This window comes from Talpa occidentalis, unplaced genomic scaffold (assembly GCF_014898055.3).
Source record: "Talpa occidentalis isolate TD23 unplaced genomic scaffold, MPIMG_talOcc4v2.1 talOcc4.14, whole genome shotgun sequence".
NCBI lineage: Eukaryota > Metazoa > Chordata > Mammalia > Eulipotyphla > Talpidae > Talpa > Talpa occidentalis.
In genome coordinates, this window is record NW_023601433.1 from 82132152 (window position 1) to 82156540 (window position 24389).

Consider the following 24389-nt stretch of genomic DNA (forward strand, 5'->3'; position numbering starts at 1 on the left):
ACAAGCCAAGAGAATTGGTTGCTTGTTGATCCTTCTTTAATCATTAAAGTAGAGGAGATATTTCTGAGCTTTTAAGTTTTTTGAAAAAAGGGGCAAGCAAACTCTTGCTGCTTATTGATGTACCACCTAAGGCAGTAGATGCCCTTATCACTGTCACCATACAGATGTTCAGCTTTTCTAAATTAACTCTGTTCTTTCTTTTTTGAAGCTTACCTACATCTTAAACTTAGTACCTCAGTCTCCTGTAGCTCTCTTTTCTCCTGGTAGAGAGTTGTGTGTTTACTCTGTGGAACCCCCTCTCATTTTCTGATACTCCTATAGGCAGTTGCTTTCTCCTTGCCTCAGTGCATCTGTATATAAACGAATGCTTCTATCCCTCTTAAATCTGTTTCCCACAGATATGTACCTTGCAGGAGTTGTAAGCCACCAAATCCAAAAGTATTTTAAACAAAGTTTTACACTTCCTTTATTTTACTAATCACCTTATCCTGAAGATAGATACATAGCACAAGGTTTAGAATTTTTAAAGCCTGCAAAAATTAGTTCCCATGACTTTATTGTATGAAAAATTATATACTAATAAAAGCCAGCAAATGCCTCTTCACCTTAAGATAACTTCTAAAAATAACCAAAACCTGATCTTGGTTAGTAATATAAATTTTTCTGTAAAAGTCTATGAAATGCTTATGTCTTTTTGAAGTAAAAACTTAGAGGTCAAAATGATACAATAATACATTATTGTGGCTTTGTTTATCTTTGGCAGTTTTAGTTTAGTTTATTCTGTTGTGTTTGGATTTTTCATTCTTGCGATTGTTCATCTGTTTTCTTTATTAGCTTTTTCTAGAATTAAAAAAATGAATTGTTTCTATTTCTTATTTTGTCCCAGAAATTGTTATTTCCTTTGTTAATATATATAATCTTTCAGTTCTTCACCTCTTGTGTCCATTCTGCAGTTCAAATGCAATCATTCCTTATGCTTTTTTTTTTAAATCACAATTAAAAATGACAGCTAGTAGTATTCTACATTTTCATAGAGAGTAAAGACCAATGACTTATTTAAGATCCTAAGGCATTATGTAAGATCTTTGAAGATTATAACATACTGGCAGAACACCATGAGTAAGTGAGGATTAGATTAAAATAAATGCCAGAAATACACTTTTCTCCCACTTGCATTGAAACAAGAAGAAGGAAATACATCATTTGACTTTACTAAAAACAAAAGCACCAGATGTTTTGAAGAATTACTGAGGTTTATAAATTTCTTCTTGCATTGAGGGAATGGTTAAGTACTAAATACTGTCTCTTCCTCAGTCTGCAGCTAGAATATTGCACTTTCGTTTGGAAAAAGAATATTTACTATGTGTCAGGTGCTGTATTAGGTGCTAAGGCAAACAAAACAGCCAAGCTTCTGCTTCCAGGAATTCTAGTTGTCTATGGTGGCAGTCTCATTCAAGCACATTTTCACATTTAAAAAGAGTTTATTTAATACTTAGCATGCATTGTCAAATACTTTTTTGCAAAGGGTTTGTATCACCAACGTTGTATAAAAATAGTTAATAGTTGCTTCAAATTCTCACCAATACTTGGTTTTTTCTGTCTTTTCTTTCAGACATTCTGGTGGGTGTATGTGGTATCTTGTTGTCATTTTAGTAAGGAAGTATTGGCTTGATTAGGTTCCCTAGCTTAAATCATTTAAGAAATCTTTTTGTTACCTGTTAGCATTACTGTTTATATATATGATACTGAACTGGATGGGGGTGGGTAAGGGCAACCTACTGTCATTACTTTGTTGGTTTTACTCAGTGCTGTTCTGGGTTTTGTTGTAAACATTGGGTTGAGTGGCTTTTTGTTGATAAATTAACTGATTTTGATTTCAGAGGCCCAGCCCAATCCAGCTTTACTCCCCTCCTTTCATATTGGCGCCAATCAAAGATAAGCAGACAGAGCTGGGAGAGACCTTTGGTGAAGCAAGTCAGAAATACAATGTACTCTTTGTGGGCTACTGTCTATCTCATGACCAGCGCTGGCTTTTGGCTTCCTGTACTGACCTCCATGGGGAATTATTAGAGACTTGTATTGTAAATATTGCTTTACCAAACAGGTGAGGAGCCTTGGTGTTTATGGTCTATGTAAACTGATGTCATGACTGTCCTCATATACAAGTCTAATTTTCCTGTCTAACTGCAGTGGCTGTGGGTGGGTGGATTCTTAGGCATTTTCTTGGTTTTGTCTTACAAAGTGATCGCTTTGATTCATTTGGGAATTCTTTCCTCCAATTTCTTTGTCTAGATCACGGAGGAGTAAAGTATCTGCACGCAAAATTGGACTACAGAAGTTATGGGAATGGTGCATAGGTATTGTCCAAATGACATCTCTGCCCTGGAGAGTTGTGATTGGACGCCTTGGGCGTCTTGGCCACGGGGAGCTTAAGGGTGAGCCATTCCCGGAGTGGTGTGTACAGGGGGTGGGGGAGGTGCTATGCTAATGGAAAGACTACAGTGTTGGTAGCAAGAAAAAGATGTTTTCTGGTTCTTTCACATATAGCATAAACCAGTGGTTTTTAAACTTTTCATTAACAACAAAACTATTTCCCCAAGTTCTTAATCAGACCCTATTATAGAAAGCAGAAAAATAATGTTTTATTAATAAAAAAGTGGTACTCAGTAAATTAGGATTTCTAATTATTTGAATGAGATCATCCTTCAGATTCATTTTTTCCTTCGTTTGTTTCTTTTTATTTAGGGTGGCTGATGGTGATGAGTTTTTTATTTCTTTGTTCTGTTTTAGTGGCACAATAGCAAGATAATCCTGCAAATTCCACATTGATCCTGTCTAGTACTCAGTTTGGAAACTGACAACATATTTTTTAAAGGTTAAATTGCCTAATATCTGCCTTGTCATAAATTATATATGTACATACATATAAATATTATATCATAAATATAATAGTCACAGAACCCTGTAACTGTAACAGTAACACAGCTGACCACCTACAACTGCCTTCTTTGACATGGAGTCCTACTCATTTACTGTTCTGCTGTAATTCCTGGATAGTTATACAGGAGCACTGGGGACATGCCAAGACCTTTTTTTAAAAAATATTTATTTATTTATGCATATAAGAACTGGGGTGTAGGCCAGAAGTGCTGGGGGTGAGAGGATTTATTAGAGACAGAGTGGGGAGCAGAACACGTGGATCTACTGAAATACACTGCTGAGGGGAGCAGCAGGCAAAATAGGAGAGGTCTGCTGCGCCATGTGGGTCAGCTCCATGCAACATTGGGTGGTAATAGCTTGATAGGGCTGAAACTTTAACCCCTACACCACCAGGGAGGTCCCTAGATCTTTTTTTAAGCCTTATTAGTTAATGACATTTATAAAAAGTTCAGTATATGCATATACATGGGAGTTTTTCCCCTAAGTTCTGTGTAAACTCAAGGCGAATGTCACAGATTAGCTTGTTGGTTTTTGTGCATTCTAAGTATATTCATGCAAAGTCAGCAAACTCTCTTTGGAACAGCCAGATAGTAAATATTTTCAACTTTGCAGGCCAGATGGTCACTGTTACAACTATTCACCTCTGCCATTGTAATGTCAAGGTAGCCTTAGACAATACTTAGGAAAATGGATGTGACTGTTCGAATAACATTTCAGTTACAAAAACAGGTGGCATGCAGGCTTTGGCTTGCTGACCAGTTGGCTGACCTCTGTAGTACAGTATATATATTATTCCTCTATATGAAATTCTTACCAGGTATTTTTGGAACCCCTGAAATACAATTCCTGAAACAGATATAACTTATATTGTAGCAAGCACCTGATTGAGTTAGCATTTAGGGTTTAATGACTATTTATACAAATACTATATGGCATGTATTAAATAAGTGCTTTCTTCAGAATCTATTATACAGAGAAACTTTTAGTAATAAGGTATACTGTAGATGGGTAGAAAATATTACTCTTTTCATTTTTAAAGTATATCACTTCAATGAATCTTGTATTAGTAGCCCAGAGTCTAATACATTAAGGGATTCATCATTTTATTCTGTCAGAGTGCCTTTTAGTGACACTTACTTCTTAGAGACTTTGAGCTGTTCTTAACCTTTGGGAAGAGGTGAATGTAATAGAAATAACAAAGGGGAATAAAAATGTAGCCTAATCACTTGGTGTTTTGGAAAATTAGGCCAGTGCCTTCTCTTGTACAATTTCTGAAAGGGGCACACTCTTCTTACCTCTTAGAGGAGAGGAATGTATGACTAGAGGACACCATTAAAGATGTAAAGAAAATGGACTTTAGAGGAATAAAAATACCGAGAAGGGCCTGGTGTGCAGATCTGTTTACTAATGTATGGTCCCTCCCTTTGGGGATCTGAGGTTTGCACCACATTGCGTTTCTGTGGTTCAGTATCAACTGTGAGTCCATAGATCTTAGAGTCAACTTTGTGAATTTTTCTTCCTTATCACCAGATTGTTTGTGATAAAATCTCATATTACTCTTTCCTTTTTATCTGTTTTTAAACTCAGAGGTCACACCTCTTTTTCTATGGCTTTTAGAAATAATTCTAAAGGGTCTTCATGTTCCTGGCCACTTTTACTTTAGTCGCTTCAGATTGAGGTTTGTGTGGAGTATGAAGCAATTTTTCCTTTCACCTGCTCTCCCAGGGGAGAACATGTTTGAAAGAAATGTGTGGAGTAGGTGGCATTTCATCAGGGGATGTCCTGTGACCGCAGGATGCTGTGCGGGAACATGGCATGCTGCCTCGGGTGTCAGGGAGGCCAGGAGGGGGCCAAGTGCCTTCCAGTTCCCAGAGTCACGTGACCTCAGCAGGTCTCTGAGTAGACGTAGTGCTTTTGTTTGGAGGCAGTAAACAGCCATTAGAAAGAAATTAGTGCCAACTTTTTAGTCTGAGCAATTAATGTGGCATCATTTGGAGCTCTTTACTCACACCCATTGTTTATCAATTCTTTGGGGCTCGCTAAGAAAGGACCCCTTTTGTTTCTGCCGCTGCTTCCCTTTCACAGAAATAACCCACCTGCAGCTGTAAAACAAACAGGTTTGCCCCCTAAATGTGCACTGAACTAGAGAAAAATGCTTCTGAGGGCACTGAAAGTCTCAGACCTGGAGGAGGAGACAGCGAAGGAGGAGGAAGACAGCACAGCTCCCGCTGGCGCATCATCACCCACAAGCTGTCGCATGTCTCGACGTACCTGGGTGTGTGCTAGATTCCCACAGGCCACCTCAGACATGCCTGCAGTCTGCAGGATAGTAGGCCTCTGTGTTTTTCTGCTCGTGAAGTGTAACAGAGGTCAAGTAACACTCTCTTTGTCACAAGGAGGAGAACTTGTGTAAAGCCACATTCCCTTCAGTGGCCAATCAAGGAAATTCAATTACAAGACAAAAGTAGTAAAATGCTCAAACCTCATATCAGTGTGAATTTCTAAAGAATGTGTTTGACTGTGCTGTTTGATTTTAGATTGGAGTATCCTCCTTGGAGAATGTTCACTACAGACAATCAGCAAACGGCTCAAGGACGTGTGCCGGATGTGTGGAATCTCTGCCGCAGACTCTCCTTCTATCCTTAGTGCCTGCCTGGTTGCCATGGAGCCCCAAGGGTCCTTTGTAGTGATGCCAGGTAAATCTCTACTTGACAGTTTCATTAATTAGGTTCATATCAGTTCAGTCCGTTCAAACTTAAGTATACAGGAGGGCACATGTGAAATATCTTTGATACTATATAAGAGAAGATTGTGCTTAGGGTTCAAAAATGGAAATCGTTTGGTCTTCCCCAAAGGGAGCAGTTTGTGATCGCATTATCGTTGTTGACCATCACATGGGAGACAATGTAAGTTCCAGATGTGATGAGAGCTCTTGGCAAGCTACTGTTGCCTGAACTCAACTTGATGTTAGAGCATAAAGAGCACCCTCCAAAAACAGCTAAGGTCAAGACAAGAATGATGCATATTTGAATGTCTTTCCGAAGACAGAATCTCTAAGTATCCCCAAGAGGGGATTTAGAGTCTCTCGGATATTTGAGGATGAACGGTGAAGCTGGGGGCGGGTACAGCATTTAGCATAGTGCCCGACTGGCATATGCCAGTCTGTGGATAGCCAAAATGTCATGACCACAGTATTTTAAAAACATTGACAACTAAGCTGTTTTATAATACTGTAACTAAGCAATTTTACACTTTTTAACTCTGTGCTATCCAGATATTCCTTTGTCCACTCACTCCCTGTAAAAGTCGGTAACGTCGTGATATGAGAAGGAGGTCACTTGTCATCAGTCCAGTGAGAGACTGATGTCCTGTATTGGCCTGCCCCCTGAACTTTAGGTTAGTTGTTGCTGGGCCACCTGTGGAAATGACATAACTTCTTTGTCCATCTGTCATCATCATGAAATGGGAATAAAAGTTCCTATCTTGAAATGGTTGTGATGGTTGAATGGGGCAACACGAATAGAGTTCAGCATGCAATGTGGCATGCAGCAAGCGCTCAATAAATACTAGTTCCAAGCATAGGAGCAAAGCAAGTGGGAGGTTTATTTTAAAAAATATTTCCTATATAGACAATTAAAACTTACTTGGTGGACTCAGTCCAATTTTATCTTTACCTTCCCAGTGTGAAATGAGGCTTGGGTTATCATAGCTATATGAGCTATATGCTTGGAGTCAGTTTCTTCGAAGAGCATTGAAGCACTTGGGCTCAAATTTAAATGTGTCTCCATCACGAATGGCATTTATGTCAGGTTCCTATCACCCCAGCTCAGGTCCTCATAAAACTTGTTTCCTGGAGTTACTCACTCTGCACAAAGGAATTTGATACAAGGCTTTTGTTTGTTTGCTTTCTTAAGATGCTGTCACAATGGGCTCTGTTTTTGGCCGAAGTACTGCACTGAACATGCAGTCATCTCAGCTTAACACCCCGCAAGATGCTTCTTGTACACACATCTTGGTGTTCCCGACATCATCAACAATCCAGGTGGCTCCAGCCAACTACCCCAATGAAGATGGGTTTAGCCCCAACAATGGTGAGTGGGAGACCCTGTGTGATAGCGATCAGCTTCTTCAACAAGTCGTGCAGCTGGAGAGTGGCATCAGGCTGCTCAGGTTTCCCTGTGGTGTAATGAACAATGTAATGAAGAAGGGATTGAAGGTTTGAGAAACTTTTGGTTTAGAAGATGTAATTTGTGTGCATAATTACCAAGACCCAGTAAATACTTTACTCTCTTGGATAATTAACTTTCTCCTGTTTTTCATTAAAACAAAAAAAATAACTGCTCAGTCATGTCCTTCACATGGTTGTCACTCTTTCAATAAATACTTATTGATCTGATTTGAAATGTGTGAAGGCTAACTACTAGGCAACATGAGGACAATACCTGTCTGTAGCTAACCACTGAGAATCCAATTTGCTATAAAGCAACTTCTTATTTACAGCTCCTGATTTGATTATTCTTAATGGATTTTTGGGGTTTGATTATGTGTTAAGGTGAATTTTAAGAAATGACTTACTTTATAAACTGTAAAATGCTCAGTGTTAGGCAGCAGTACGCATATATTATTTTTTTTTCTTTTTGAAGAATTTTTAACTACCAGAATTTACCCCTGTTGAAAGGGAGGGGTAAAAGGTCAACATACTGTATGTATCTCTGTATAGTATTGTGTGTGAATATGAGTGTGTGTGCGTATGTGTAATATATATGGTATGATCACAGTGGAATAACAAATAGGAGAAAAAGAAACGACCATAACAAAAATGGTGATGGTAGATGGGTTATGGGTGATGGTTTTCCCCTTTTATACTTGCCAAATTTTTTGCTGTGAGTGTACCTTAGTTTTATTCTGTGGCAGAAGATTTCTTCATGAAACATTATACTTTGATCTGTTTTTGGGCGAGGGCCTCTAGTTTCAGGGCAAGTTCACACCTATTAACATGCATTAATTCAACCTCCAGTATTTTAGATGCTAATTAGATGCATAGATAGAACCTGTTTTCTTGTGTGGTGTCACTTTTAACTTTGCTTAATAATTAAATTACTTCTTTGACTGTTTGCCATCTTTTCACATGCCTTTGGAGGCTGTTCAGAGTGGAGTTTTATGTTCTTTATTTCTCCATTTTGTTAATACCTCATTTTAGGAGATCACTGGAGAGAATACAAAATGAAAGAATAATTTGCAGCACTTTGAACTCAGTAGGCACACATTAAATCTTACTGAGCTGTTAACAACATGTGTCTGTAACAGTCACGGGCCAACAAAAAAGGATATTGGGTAAGTTTGGGATATAGATTATTTTTCTGACTCTGTGCTTTTTCCCTCTCCCTTCTAGATGACATGTTTGTTGACCTTCCATTCCCAGATGATATGGACAATGATATTGGCATATTGATGACTGGGAACCTCCATTCCTCTCCCAACTCCTCCCCAGTCCCCTCCCCATGCTCTCCTGGAATTGGCGTGGGCTCTCACTTCCAGCACAGTCGGGTAAGGACCGTGTGCAACAGGAACTCAATCCTCTGAGACTCAGTGTGATCGTTTCTACCACGTACACCTTCTTGCTGGTCTTGGTTCCTGGTGCATATGAATAAAAAGTGGGAAAGTGACTCAAAGACAAGAATTCCAAAGAAATGTATTATTATTCTTGATAAATACATTTTATCAGAATAACATCTGATTACAACTACAACAGTTTTGTACAATGATCGCGTCCTTAGCCAAAATTAATTTTGGTTCTCTGCTGCTTCCCAGTTATTTTTTATTTTTGGCCAAAATATGATTTTTCATAGGCTAGTTCAACAGTCGTTTAACATGCAGTAAAGCTGTGTTAATCGAAGAACATGTTGTTGATGGTTAATTATTCTGAAAGGAGCCTGACTGTTTTTGCTTTACGTCATGATGCCTTTACTTCTGTGGTCCTGGTCTTTTCTGCAGCCGCCTATAGGAATGGGGAGAGCCCCCTGGAGTCCGATTTTGGAGCAATGTCCAGGCTTAATGCCAGAGTATTAGGGGAAAAATCAGAGTTTACAATTAGTTTCCTCTTAAATATCTCACGGACGTGGGAGGTAGATTAACACGAGATTGAAGAGTTAAACATTCTGCCATAGTGTGTGTTAACCTTTTTCAAAAGCTAGCTGATTCATGACTTACCACTGCATTGTCCTTTTTATTTAAAATGTCATGAGATGTGGGGGGTAAGGCACGCAAAGATAAGTATGTCTTACTACCATAAACTGCATGAGTGTAAGTACCCTGCTCACACTCAGGCACAGAGCTGCACTTCCCGGTCTTGGGTTTCTGTCACCTGGGACTTAAGTTGTCAGCCCAGAGTTCACTGAAGACCCACCAAGGGAAAGAAGGTCTAAACTTAGTCACAGAACAGCTGAGACCAAGGCAGGACAGCTCCGCAGACTGCCTCATGTCACTCTCCCCACAGCTCCCTACTGAAGGAAGTGCTTTTAAATGTTGTTTTTACCTCCGTGTTCACTTGCCAGCTAATGACAGCTTACTAGTTCAATGGAGATTGTCATGCTAGGAGTCAAGAACACAAATTTTACATTTTGAATAGTTTTAATATAGGATTAATGTGAATTCTTGAAGCACTTAGCATAACAACTCAGAATGCACGCCCTAAAATGTGGTAACTACAGCTCTGAATTAGAGCTTACTAACTTTGTGACCTTAGACAAACTTATATTTTACCTTCCTCAGCCTTAGCTACCCATAGTTATCCTCAGCCGTAGTGATCTTCGTTACCTGTGAAGTGGAAGTAGTAGCAACTACTTCCAGTGCCAGTAATTGTAATTCAGTTTATTCATTAACAAAGAGTTGGTAATTGAAGTGCAACGTTAGTTTTGTAAGAAACAGAAGTATGCTGTTTTCCCCTTTGTTGGAACCTCAGGCGCTAAAGTCTTTAATTGAATGTCCCAGTTTACAGCACTGTTCTGAAGCTAGCCAGGTGGCCTTTTTCAATCCTGAGCACCTGCAACCAGGTGACCCCTGAGAGGCTGTCAGTATTTCCTCTTTCTGAATCATTAAACACCCTTTGATATCCAATTAAAACATTACAACAGGAAAAAGATTTTGCTCAACATTGTACTAAATTTTTGTTTTTTAGCCAACTTAAGAATTAATGCAACTTGACGTAATAATTGAGGATTATTTTTTCTTTAGAACAAAAAGTTTTTGCAAATAAATGGATACTTTTTATATACATTTTCAACTCCTGAATTAGCTAAAGATGAGGAAGATGTCAGTTTCAGAAACACATAGTAAGACTCTTACAGGCATCCTTATTTAAGGGGGTCACTGCACATGAAAACGAGGCCTCTTCACAAACAGAGCTCGCGCTGCTGGACGTCAGTGTCGGTGCTGGTGAGGGACTCTCCTGCTCAGTGCTTGGCAGTAGGCGCTCAAGTGTGCCCTTGTATTTTTGGTGAGTTGCTGGTGAAGGAGCACGCGAGTGTGGTGGTGCCTTCAAAGACTCCACTCTTGCCATTTTAGTCTGTTACCCAGTAAGCCCCGGAAGAGATTATACATTTTACAGAAAAGAAACAAGTGCAAATATATCTGTATTCACTTAACTGATGTTAGTTTTGCTAGTACCTTCTGCCTAAGCCATAGTATTTGTCAGAGATCTGTGCGTGCAGCTAAGAAGTGCTCTCCTGTTGACCTTTCTTGGTTAACTGCCGTTTTTTAATAAGATGCTGCCAGAAAGAGATTAGTCAATACAGAGTGCAGGGTGAATTGCTAAGAAGTTGATTTTTTAATCCTTTATTTGTTGATTAGTGCTAATCATGCTTTTGGGACTTTGTTTTTCAGAGCCAAGGAGAGCGTCTTCTTTCCAGAGAAGCACCTGAGGAGCTGAAGCAGCAGCCTCTGGCCCTTGGGTATTTTGTATCAACTGCCAAAGCTGAGAATCTCCCCCAGTGGTTTTGGTCATCATGTCCCCAGGCTCAGAACCAGTGCCCCCTCTTCCTAAAGGTTGGTTTGAAGTTTGGGGGATGGGTATCTTTTGCTTAAGTTCAATTTTGATTGGAAAGTTCTATCTTAGTCACTGTAATATCGTGTTACCTGTTTCTCTCACACATACTTATAGTCAGAGGGTATTTGAATTACAGTTGCAGATGGAAAGTAGAATTTAGGAGCAGAACCCCAAGCCATGTCATAATGAAATGAATCATTTAATGCAAGGAGGAGACTTTGTGGAGCCCAATGGGTTTACATCTAAGGTGGGCGCGCTACTCTATGTGATGGTCTTTCTCCACGTGCAGATGGCGTTGCCATCGATGGAGTAAGCCTGGTGGAGGTGGTGACAGCTAATGTCCTCTCCCCCCCTGCTACAGTGCTCTTCACTAGAATAGGGTAAGGGCTAGCTGCAAAGTTTTACACTTACACTTGCTTCTTCCTCTGTGTTTCCTGGAAACTTTCAATCCAAATGACACATTTAAAACAAAGATCTCACACTTCCAGTCTAGGTGAAAGAACCTAGAATGAAATCCATTTCTTACCCATAGATTGGCAAATGAAGTGAAAGGTTTGACATCATGCTCTTTTGGCAGGGGTGTGGGGAGAAGGCCCAGGTGCCAGTGGGAAAGCCATGCAATCAAGCCCTACAGATTTCCTTTTTGTACAGCAGTCCCACCTCTAGAAATCTATTCAAAGGAACTTCAGCAAAAACAATAAGTGACAAATGTAAAAGATTAAGAAACAACCTAAATGTTCACCAGTAAGGCACTGGTTGAGTGAACTAGAACACGTTCATACGGCAGAGCGCCACTCGCTATACACAATGAGGAGTGTTTCTATATAGCCACTTGGTGAATAGATTCACGTGGAGTAATCTGTAAGACACACGCATGCACGCAAGCACACACACAGACCCTGAATGGTTAAAACCAAAAATAATTGAAGCAATTTTCTTTTCCAAATGACTTCAACAGGTTATGAAGTAAAAGAAGTTACATAAAAATCCACGTAATCTTTATTTTGAGTCAGAATTATCAGTATAAACCTAAATTTATTTTTGCCTGTCTAAAAAAGTACATTCTTCTTTTAGTTCTGTCTGCTGCAAAAGCCTTAGGAGAAATGACAGCTCAGAAGCAATAAACACTGTCATGGACACTAAGTGTTGTAGTTCCTAAATGCTGTCTGTCATTCAGAAAAAACAGAGTTCTATCAAAGGACCAGGAATCAGCCTGGATGGTTTCCCATGGGTTATCAAAGGACAGTGGTAGCAATAGATTGAAATAAATATGGGTTCATATTTGTGCTAAAAAACAAGGCATTTATCAGTTACTTTTTGAAGCAGCAACTCATGAATCTGAAAATTGCAAAATAAAGAATCAAGCATATATATTGTCTCACCTTCACATATTAGATTTCTTGGTTATTTAATAACATACTAAAACCATTAGGTGAAAAATGATGGGACACTATATGATGGCACATATACCTATTGGGTCTGCTGGTCAATTATGTTACCTCACGTGGGACAGTAGGCATTAGGTGCCTTTTGACGGGATGCAATAAGGACACAGAACCAGTTATTCTCATGTGACCCTGCCCCCTAATCCCCCTCAACCAAAAAGAATCTAAACCTAATTGAACTATCAATTGATAAGAAGTCTGGATAGAAGAACCCCACAAGAATACCATCAGCCCTATCCATACTGTGAGCCTTCTTCAGATTCAGATCTTAAGAGGAACATTATTTAATCATTTGTGCAATGTTTGCATTTTCAAAACTAACCTTTTTTTTTTCAATTCTAGGAGGTGGAGTTATTTGGGATCATATTGGGGTTATTGACCAACTCAAAATTCATAGACGTAATAGAAACCCTGGCTTCTCAGGGCTGCAGAGGGCATTTGCTTCTGGCAGTATGGGCCTGGGAAGGTGACTCCATCTTTGTTCTTTCACCAGGCTTCATTGCATCACCACATTTCTGTAGCACAGACGGACGAACTCCTCCCTGCCAGGAATTCTCAGCGGGTTCCACATCCTCTTGACTCCAAAACCACATCTGATGTTTTAAGGTAGATTCTAACTTAGGTGATATGACAGTACAGTTTGAAAGTCAATTCCTTTACCCTGGTGTTTCCAGGATATTTTAATTAAAATGTTATATTCATAGAAAAGATGCTCTTTTTGTGCAGAGCAGGATTGTCTGGTTAACCAGTGAGACTGCAGTCCTGAATGTGCACAGGACAGACAGCGCAGCACACTCTGCTGAATTAGACAGTCACAGGCAAGTGTGACTGACGGGGCCTCCTTTTAGTGGAGGCGTTTCATGGAGATGAAAATAGATCAGGATTGGCCCAGGGTGGGGGAGGCGGGGGGGCGGGGGAGGGGATATTAGAAGACAGCCTGGAACTTAAAGCGCTTGGCTTTGAAAATTTTTTTTACCCTCCCCAACACAGATTATATAAATAAAATTAACTGGAACATAAATTCCACAGTTGGGAAATACCTCCCACAGTGTATACGAATTCTCTTGCACTTCAGCAGGCCATAAACATTCTTCATGTACCTTGAGAAAACATACAAGCTTTTCCTAATGTTCTGATTCTTAAATGATTTGGAAGATACAGTTAAGCAAGAACCTGATCCACGGGATTTGGCTTAGAGAGCCCCAGAGCAGCTGCCTGTAACAGAGATGTGGACCACGTAGCCAACTAAAAATGCTCTAGCAGCCACGTTAAATAGTAAAAAGAAGTCAGTGAAGTTAATTTCAGCATTACATTGTGTTTGACTCAACATGATCAAAATTAATATTTTAACAATAACCAGTGTGAAAATACTTGAGCTATTTGATAGACTTTTTAAAACTGTGCCTTTGAAATCCAGTGTCAGTTTTCCACTTAACAGCATGGGGGCTTCTCCATGTGGTGGAGGCTGTGTTGGTGGCTGCACTACTGGTCTCGAAAGAAGGGGGTGTGAGATGAGAACTACAGGAAGGAGCCTGCGGCCACTTAAGGAGTCACCCCAGGCCACCTTCCTGCTGGCTTAGCGCAGCCTCCTCTGTGTCGCTGGTGCCTCACCTGTGCGTTCTCTCCGGCAGGTTCGTGTTGGAGCAGTACAACGCCCTGTCCTGGCTCACGTGCAACCCGGCCACCCAGGACCGAACCTCCTGCCTTCCCGTCCACTTTGTGGTGCTCACGCAGTTGTACAATGCCATCATGAATATACTTTAATTGGAAAAGCACTTGTTCTCTCTGGCTCATTCCTTCTTTCCGCAACCTCAACCCAAGGAACTGCTACACTCTGCAGATACCCCACATCCTCTTCTCGAGACCACTCTCCACAGTCCTGCACTGTGACGATTTCTCAGCAGGCACATGTCATTTCTGCAGTGTTCATTACCAGAGTGACTCATTGACACTTCTCTCATGGACCTGGAAACTTCCATAAGCAGTGACTTTCAGCCAGGGTTAAGGTGTGTGCAACCCCAAACCACTGGTCCACAGGACGTTTTGTTGTCGTTGGTTTTTAAGAGGGAAACAGAAGAGATGGTATCCTTTTGCACAAGAGTCTGTTTTCAGTCTCTGTTTAAAAATCAGGGCACTTTAGCCCTTTGGATGAAATCCTCTAGCTGTTGGTGTATGGCCTGTGGGTTACCCGAACTCCATAATCTGAGACTTTTTAAAAATAAGAACCAGCTCAAGTACATGATTTCACAGTGGGGTTTCCGTCTCCCTAGTGCCCCCATCTAGGTTGGCATGAGTGCTTTGGTTGACTTCATACCTGTGTGTAGATAAAAGGTCTGGAGACATCTTTGTTTTGTTTATTTATTTTAAATTGTTTTGTCATATAGTTTGTGTGACTTTCTTTTCATTTTTTAATTCGCGAGGACCAGGTACAGTAGCTAAAACCCAACTCAGATCCACCATAGGATTCTTTGACTACATACCTCTGTCCTAGAAGCCGGAAAAAGAGTAAAAGCAGACTGGGGAGATCATGCCTAAAATGTACTATCTTCAAAACCACCCAGCAGCAGGTTTTGTTCAGAACAAACTGGGTGGACATTCTGCCATGTTCCTTATTAAAAGTGGCCAGCGTCGCGTGAAGGATCACATTTTTATATCCAGGAGGCAGTCACGCTCAACCCAGAGCCATGGAGGCAAGTTCCTTCATCAGTTTTATATAGTCACAATGGAAATATATTTTCTAGTGAATTCTTATCGAAAGCCAGGTCTCTCCTCTCAGATCAAAAGCGACTCATGTACATATCACAATCGAAAGTGTTTGATCATAAAACCAGTTATAAATATGGTGAATTTTTTCTGGAACCATAGGAATATTATTTCAAAGAAATATTACAACTTAACCATTAAATTAGTACTTGAAGTTGAGCCTTTGTGGTGGGACTTTTTTAAAATATGCCTTTTTAAAGCATTAATGGCTAACTGAAGTATTTTAAGACTCCTCATTCCAGGCCTCGAGGGTTGTCTCTAAGACCCGGTTGCTAACCCTCCTGTGCTGGGGGGTTGGCGCCGGGCAGGCTCGCCTCCTGGGAGGCGCTCTGGGCAGGCTGGTGAGCTCTAGTCTGTGGAGAGAATCATGCAAATTTTAAAAGTTCTTCCAAGAGACTTCCATATCCTGGTTATTAACAAAAAAAAAGAAAAAAAAAAGAAAAAAAAAGAAAAATGTAATAACTGGTATGATTTTGTAAAAGTATTTTTCTTGAAATAATCTAACGTTTAAAACATTATATTAAAAAAAGTTGTGTGGTGGGAATGTGAAAACAGAGAAATAACTTGTAAATGGATAATTTTGTTCTCTGTACCACCAGTTGAAGGGGTGGGGGGTTGACTTTCGAAATGTATAGGTTAAACAAATCTGATATATCAACCATTTGTATCTAATGTGTACAGTGTAAAATTGACTTTAAAAATATTGCAGTGCTATTTTTTCTTAATCAGAAAGGAAAAAATTCTCAAGGCCTTTTGAAGAGCATAAGATGATGAAGATTGTAAACTTGTATAAAATTATCTTGGTGAGAAGACAAATTGTAAAGTAGATATTTGTAATCTTTTACCACTTTGGGGTTGCTTTTTTTTCCCAGAATTCATCAGAACTTTGAATTTTTTTTTAAATGGGCTGTTTTTAATGCAGGGGCTTTTCTTCCCTAGAGACCCAATTCTAAGCAAAAAAAGAAAAAAACCACAAAAAACAAAAAACCCCTACAAAAATTAAAAAAAAAAAAAAAGGCAGCAAAGGGTAGTTTTCATCTGGTGTCTTTTATTTAAGTTTTTTAAGTTAAGAAAAGCTGGTGACATATTTATACGTTTTTGTGCAAAAATAAATGAATGGCAATAGATTTTAAAAAATCTTATTATGTACTTCTGTGTGAAAAAAGTCTGTATAATATTTCCCTTTAAATATGCATTATTTTACTTGTGAGTTTTTTACTGAATTAATCTGAAATGTACAAGCCCTGGATTTGCTACAGAGTGAGAAGTTATTTTTTTTTTTTTATTTTTAATTTTGGAAATTCTGCAGAAATCAGAACTCTTACCATGTTTGAAATAAAAAGGGGCAGTGGGGAGGGGAGAGGGCGGGATTGTCCAGCATGCTTGTATGTATATTTCAGAACCTTTTTTAAATGTAAAAGCTGTACATTTCTGGGAAGTTCTGAATTTCTTTTGTTTCCTTTTTCCTTCAAGCATTTTGCAGTGAGCTTCTTTTATATATAGCAAACAATTTGAAAGACTACAAGAATATGTGAAGTTCATTTAAAGACTACAGTATAGCGCTGGTACAGTACACTAAAAGACTTTGATAAGAAGAAACAATACTAAAAGGCCTCCATTTTAAATGTCATTCATATATACCTTGTGAATGAGAGCTATATACTTTTACACACTTTTTTAGAGGAATAAATTATTGAATTACTGAAACCTTGCGTGGCTTTTTTCCTTTCCCATCCTACTTTTGCAATAAAGTGATCTACGGCTCAAGAAGTAGATGTGTGTGTATCGTGGGTTGAACCATCCTTGACCAGAAGCAGGCTCGGCCTTCAGATTCAAATGAAATAGGATTGTATTGCCCTTGATTACCCCAGCCAACAAATGGTGTTCTTGTACTCCCAGGCACAAGCCCATCCCTAGATCAAAGTTTTGCACCTAAACACACACACACACACACACACACACACACACACACACAATTAGGAGCCCTGGGGTTGAATTTTCAATAAATCTGTTTTTGAATAGATCAGATCTAACCGTGTCTCCCAACTCTAACATTGTGGTCAGCCCTAGGACACACTACAAGTCAGTTGTTCAGGTCCTTTCTCGTCATACTCTCAGCCAGTTTCTTCTGATGTTCCTTGGGCAGAACAGATGCATCTCTGCTGGTTTCCTGATTCACATGCTGCTGACCGCAGCCTGCAGCACACACACAAACAAGGTATTCATGGCTGGCCCCACTGCCTTGTTCTCGCACCCTCGGGCCTCTCGGAAGGAAGAACCACATGTTCAAGGGGGCTGCACCTCACAGTAGAATGGAAAACCCCAGGACTTGGCAGAACCTGCAGGAAAGACCTTGCTTTTTAATCATCCTCCATCTGTTTAGAAATACACATTTTTGTGAGTCTCACATTGTTAGAATCTAGAAACAAAGCCGTTGAGACTGTTCTGCCTCAGTTACTTCACCTGAGAATGAGGGAAGAGGACAATTCCATGAGAAACGCTTAGTTATGCCCATGTTGTTCTAGTTGTGCTGTTGAGAGGTTGAGAAAAGTGAGGTCACATTTTCAGTTAAAAGATGTTGGTCTCTATCATCCAGTCACCACTGCCTTTTGCAGCGGGTCCTCAGGATAACATTTTGTGATGATAAGGGAAAAAGCCAGCTGACCTTAAGCGAAATGACATCCAAGGACCTGCTTCCATTATCTGTATGTCATTTTGCTTCAAGTTACAGTTTTCCAGTAACTAGACTTTGATGACCTACTGTATGCATATGTCAGAGCCCTGTTCGTATTGCTTTTTGCAAAAAGCTTGATTAATTAAATCGGGCGATTCCTATGTCCCCTTAATTAGAACAAGGGGGTATTTTTACAAGCATTTATAAGCTTGGATACTTGGCTCACATTGGTAGTGCTTTATCCAGCAATTAGTGAACATTGGATTTATTTATACTAGGAATTTTGCTTTCTTAATCACCTCTAGCTGTACAAATTCAGCAACAGTAGCTACATTTATTTGAAGTAGCAAAATTTGTTCAGCACACTTAAACATTTTGCAAATTAGATGTAGATAGATCTCACTTGGCACTCAAGAACTACCTGCCTCCAGCCATTGACATTGCTCAGGTTCTGCTTAACACCAAACAATTCAACCCTGCAACGCTGCCTAGCTGAGTTTTACATTCCTGCTATTCAGTAAGTCACAGAGCAAGGGATTTGTTCCCAACTGGTGTCAAAGAGCCAATAAATACCTTTATAAAAAGTGCAGTCTGTCAACAGAAGTTTTAAAAGCAGACTTCTCATAAGACAATGCTGAATCTGCTTGTCATTTATACACAGGCCATTACGTGAAGATTTCTTTCACTTGAATTCACTACACACTAAACTATGAAGATGCAATTTTAATGTGTTACCGTGTCATCTTGGCGTTAAATGACTCTTGTTTATATCCCCTTGACAAAAAGATCCCTTTAACAGTGATCATTTCATGTCATTAATACCTAATGAGACACCATTAGAAAATTCTCTCGTGCCAGGTAATTATGTGGTTGGAGCACTGGCCCTGGGCATCCGTACGCCTCTTGGAATCAGATTTACCAGTCTCCAGCCACTTGGCTTGAAATACTCAGGTCAAGTTTAAGAAAGATCTGACATTCACTGCTTCTGGCTAGAGCTCCAAAATAACAAAGCAGGCAAAATAGGAGAGGTCTGCTGTGCCATGTGGGTCAACTCCCTGGCTGGGGACCCAACTCGTGCTGTGCTGCAGTGGCTGGTGATAGCTTGATAGCGCTGAGACTTTAGCCCCTGCACCACCAGGGAGGCCCAATACATTCTTTTCGGTTACTACTTCTTGGATCACTGCAAAGCTCAGGAAGTTACCTCCCTTGTCAGGTGTAGGGGTCAAGGTCATGTTTGCTTCTCAGGAGGGAATGATGACCTTTCCATGCCTTCCCTGAGACACAGCAGAGTTCACCTGTGACAGTGACATTATGTTGAGCTGACTATATGTCAATTTGGGAGTGGACACCCAGGAAACTCTTGAACACACACTGTTGACAGGATGGAATGCACCTCGAAAGCTGGAATAATTTATGAGTAAATTCATCACATCTTGATGCCTTTGGGAGAAGCAGGGAACATATTTTATATATTAGGAAATATTTTTGTTGATTTAGGTTTTCTCTTATTTTTTTGGTCAATTTTCGTAATTTGTATTTTTGCAGGAAAAAAAAAAAAAACTGGTTTTCCCAATGTATTACTCTGCTGTTGTACAGTCTTCCTTTAATTCTCAACCTGTTATTTTTTGATAACATATGCTCCATCCCGTTTCTATTTATGCTTTTTTTCCCTTCTCAAATGATTTGTCTAGCAGTTTGCTGTTTTCCAGCTTTGTTTGATTTTTCCAAAGAAACAGCTCATGAATTTAACAATTCTGCTGTTTTTAGTCTGGCTTTTATCTTGCTGTCTTTTTCTAGTTTCCTTGAGGGTTTTGTTTCATTTTTCTTGAATCTTAATTGCCTGCTTAGTTAATTTATTTTCACTTTTGATGGTACAGGCTTTTATGGCCTGAGGGCCTGTGGGTGCTTGCAGATCCTCAAATTATATGCAAAATTCTTCTGTGTATACTTTTTTTTTTCCCAAGGAGAAGTGCTTATTGTATCAGAGTCTCAGAAGTTTCTGATCCTAAAAGTCCTTTTAGGAATATTTTAAAATTGATTACGTCCTGCAAGTTTTGATGTCTAAAGTTTTCATTTTTAGACTCCTTTTTTGTGTGCGTGTGCATTTTTTTTTTTTAATGAGGGGACATTCTCTTTGGATTTAAACCTCGTTCTATAATTTCTCTTCCCACAATATAAACTAGTAATGATTGGCTTTGCAAACATTCTCTGAATCCTTCAAAACCAGGTGTTTCCCTTTTCGTGGGCAGAGCTGTCCCATAGAAATATAACGTGAGCTCTAAATGGAATTTTATATTTCCTAACCATATTAAAAAGTCAAAAATGTCCATTTTAATATATTTTATTGAATGCATTACATTCAAAGTCCTATTATATCTTACCATGAAATATTATAAAAATGACCAATGAGCTCTTCAGCATTCTTATTTTTGCAGTGTCTTCAAAATCCAGTATTTATATTCTGTTTATAGCAGGTCTGAATTCAGGTGCTAAATTTTCATGGTTAAAATAGAATGTAGCTCAACCATTCAAAGTTGCACCTAACAGCAAAAATTTTTGACACTGCTTCAGTTTTAAAATTTAAATACAAGCGCCTCAGTTGCACTCCCTGCATTTCAAAGTGATCAGCAGCCTGGTGGACAGTGGGCACTGGGCGTGAGACCGGAAATGGATTCATTCTGCCTTGAGAACACTTTATCTTCTGCACCCCTGTTTGGCCTCAGGGTCTGTCCCAGGGGGAATTACAGTTTCCTATGGCAACTTTGTCCTGTTCTTTGTCCTTTTGTGAGACGGGGTGGATGGGTGCACGGGGGCTTCTGATACACCTCTGTTATGTAATATGTCTCCGGAGAGTGTCCCTTTGTTCTGCAGGTTGCATTTGGCTTTAAATTCTCCTCGGCTATTCCGTCCCTGGGATGGGGCTTCCGGTGTTCATCTTAGCTTTGGCCATTTCATGTTAAGTGTCCTTCTTCACACGACTAGTTGCATTTTGTTCCTTAATAGGAAATCGTTTCATTTCAGTAGGGTAAATTTTTACCATTTGCATTTCCTGTCCTGTGTTATACTTTGACTTAGTCAATTCTGATAAATACACATTTTTATTTCCCATCATTATTCAGTTTTGTCTTTTGTGTATGAACTCTGTCTGCTGTTTGCTCTCTTAAAGCATTTTGGAAAGAAACACTCATTTTCAAATTCTATTAATGATTACCTGAAACAGCCCAGAAACACATTCTTAAAAAAAAAAAAAACAAAAACAAAAACCTCTTCCCACCAGTCCCTGCTCTGTACTCACCTCCTGTTCTCACCTCAGGAATGACACCAGGTGACTCGCCTCCTAGGCCACAGGGATGAGAGACCTGGATTCAGGGCAGGTTTTTTTTTTCCCTCTAGGTTTATTTTCTTTATTTCATCATACAAGAGCTGGGGTACAGGCCAGAGGTGCAGGGTGAGAGGATTCTCCAGAGACAAAGTGGGGAACAGAACAGGCAGACGGACTGAAATACACTGCTGAGGGGAGCAGCGGGCGAGGCAGGAGAGGTCTGCTGTGCCATGTGGGTCGCTCCCTGGCTGGGGATCGAACCTTGCTGCAGTGGCTGCAGACAGATTCATAGTGCTGAGACTTAACCCCTTGCGCCACCAGAGAGGCAGGGCAGATTTTTTTTTTTCTCCCAAATTTTGTCATCATTTCCCTTGACCCCTGCCCTTGAGTTGGGCACCTCAAAAACTGAAATAATTTATGAGTAAATTCATCACCTCTTGATGCCTTTGGGAGAAGCAGAGAACATATTTTATATATTAGGAAGTATAATATGTTTCCCCAACAAAGGTAGAAGGTACTGTGGCCCGGGGTGTGGTACCCCAGGTCTGGTTCTGGCTGTTACTTGGAACCATGAAAAGTCAGAACGAATCTTGCTTCTGCTGACACGTGTGCGTGCCTCTGAGGTGCCAGGGTCTGTGCTGGGAGGTAAGTGAGCAGGGAACCCCTATTCGGACTCCTTGGAATCTAGACTTGAAAGTGAAAACCTATTTTATCCAAGCTCCCTCCATAACATGTCAAGAATTTTTTGGTTTTGAGCCCAGGTCCGTCATCAGCGTCGTGAGTTCAAATCCCGGCCCCGGCGAGTTCAGGCTGTTTCCTCATCCGTGAAGTGGGGTGCTGATGGGGCCTCCCTGGCCCCTGCTGGAGGACTCCGTGAAAGGGTGCGCGCATTGATAAATGTCAGTTCCTGTTTTTCTTTTCTAGAAAAGAGAGGAAAGAACTCACTTTATCCCACTACGGTTTGGCAAATACGCACTTCAGACTCGGAGGAAACGAGACTTTAATTTCGATCCCTCCCTCCACACATCTCTCTTCCTCCAGGCATTCAGGGCAAACCGAGACCTCGGGGCTGCTCCGGGCTGATCTCCTCTGCACACCCCCGCAGCAGAGGCTCTGCTGGTCTCGGCCTCAGGAGCTCCACCTTCCCTGCCCCGCAGCCCCTCAGCCGGGACACCCAGTTTTCTCTCCGGGGACCCAGCCTCTCCTCTCCGCCCTCAACCTCGGGCCCTGCACGCTCCATTCGGCCTCCCCAGGTCTCTCAAGAGGGTGCTGCGCCTCGTCTCCCTCAGCTCAGAGCCCTCCGCGGCTCCCCACCTCCTGCAAACCCCGAATCAGGCCCTGACACGCGCTGACCCCAAGCCGCATTCCAGCTCCCCCGCCGGCCCCCGGCCCTCTCCCGCGCCCCGGCTCCCGCCTCAGGACCTTTGCTCATCCCGCTGCTGCCGCGGCCCGGGCTCCTCCGCCTGCAGGCCCCGCGCCCCCGCGCGCCTCCCCGGCCGGGGGCCCCTTCGCTGCAGATTTCATGTCTCCTGCTGGAAGGTCCTGGAGCCTCGCGAGGAGGCGGGACGTGCCGACTGCAGTGTCCCCCGGCGCCCGGCGCGGCGTGGGCTCGCGGGGGTGCTGCTGCCTGGGGGCGCCGCGTGAGCGCTGAGGGCGCGCGCTCCTCGGGTCGGGCCGCCGCTCCGGTCACCGGGGCGCGCCCCGCCCGCCCGCCCAGGCTTTTTGCTTGCGGCGGGGATGGCTGGCTCAGCCCCGGGGGGCCCGCTCGGCGGGTCTGCGAGTTGCCCGGGGCCGGGCGCAGCCCCAGCGCACGGAGCCCCCAGCAGGGCCTTGCCGCTCTGTTTCGAAGCTCCTCGGCACACCCGGGAAAGCCGCAGAAGCCGCCGGCGCCGGCTCTCCGGGCTGGGACGCCGGCTTCTGGGTTTCTCCACTGTCGAGTCACCTTTTCCACCCTCAAATTTTTGGGGTGGCGCGTGTGAATTCCAGGGCGCACGGCGGCCGGCCCCAGTGTTCGTGTCATAGCCCAGGCGGGCCACCAGGGGGCGGCCTCTCACCGAGGAATGTGGGCAAAGTCCGGGCGTGAGTTTGGAAGCGAGGCCAAGGCTGGGGGGCCTGGGGGGCCTGGGGGCCTGGGGGCCTGGGGCTGGGGGGTGGGGGCGCGGGTAAGGAGGGCTGGTCTGAGGCCGCTCTCCCGGGGGGCTCGCCTGGTACAGTGTCCCCCGGGGCTGACACCCTATTGGGCGGTAGGCCTGGGTGTGGGGTGGCGTCGTGTGTGTGTGTGTGTGTGTGTGTGTGTGTGTGTGTCCCGGGACAGACACCCCATGGGGCGGTAGGCCTGGGTGTGGTGGCATCGTGTGTGTGTGTGTGTGTGTGTGTGTGTGTCCCGGGACAGACACCCCATGGGCGGTAGGCCTGGTGTGGGTGGCATCGTGTGTGTGTGTGTGTGTGTGTGTGTGTGTCCCGGGACAGACACCCATGGGGCGGTAGGCCTGGGTGTGGGTGGCATCGTGTGTGTGTGTGTGTGTGTGTGTGTCCCGGGACAGACACCCCATGGGGCGGTAGGCCTGGGTGTGGGGTGGCATCGTGTGTGTGTGTGTGTGTGTGTGTGTGTGTCCCGGGACAGACACCCCATGGGGCGGTAGGCCTGGGTGTGGGGTGGCATCGTGTGTGTGTGTGTGTGTGTGTGTGTGTCCCGGGACAGACACCCCATGGGGCGGTAGGCCTGGGTGTGGGGTGGCATCGTGTGTGTGTGTGTGTGTGTGTGTGTGTCCCGGGACAGACACCCCATGGGGCGGTAGGCCTGGGTGTGGGGTGGCATCGTGTGTGTGTGTGTGTGTGTGTGTGTGTGTGTGCCCCGGGACAGACACCCCATGGGGCGGTAGGCCTGGGTGTGGGTGGCGTCGTGTGTGTGTGTGTGTGTGTGTGTCCCGGGACAGACACCCCATGGGGCGGTAGGCCTGGGTGTGGGGTGGCATCGTGTGTGTGTGTGTGTGTGTGTGTGTCCCGGGACAGACACCCTATTGGGCGGTAGGCCTGGGTGTGGGGTGGCATCATGTGTGTGTGTGTGCACGCGTGTGTGTGTGTGTGTAAGGGGTGGGGTCATTAATGCTGTTGCTTTCAATACCCGGGCATCTGATGAGAAATTAAGACGCAATAGTCCTTGCTCTGTTTCCTCCCACGGTCTCAAAGGCCTGGGGGGCC

General features: G+C 42.5%; 1 protein-coding gene across 2 annotated transcripts in view; it reads left to right on the forward strand.

The window, feature by feature from the left end:
* The window catches only part of MED13L (mediator complex subunit 13L), a 256146-nt gene extending 239247 nt beyond the window's left edge, over positions 1–16899 (forward strand). For both annotated transcript variants that reach the window (XM_037511108.2, XM_037511107.2), the window contains exons 24-31: positions 1881–2104; positions 2293–2435; positions 5478–5636; positions 6855–7031; positions 8333–8487; positions 10822–10983; positions 12923–13035; positions 14061–16899. In XM_037511108.2, coding sequence (XP_037367005.1) covers positions 1881–2104; positions 2293–2435; positions 5478–5636; positions 6855–7031; positions 8333–8487; positions 10822–10983; positions 12923–13035; positions 14061–14193 — 1266 coding nt within the window. In that variant the 3' untranslated portion in view covers positions 14194–16899. The remainder of the gene's footprint in view (positions 1–1880; positions 2105–2292; positions 2436–5477; positions 5637–6854; positions 7032–8332; positions 8488–10821; positions 10984–12922; positions 13036–14060) is intronic.
* The last annotated feature ends 7490 nt before the right edge of the window (positions 16900–24389 follow it).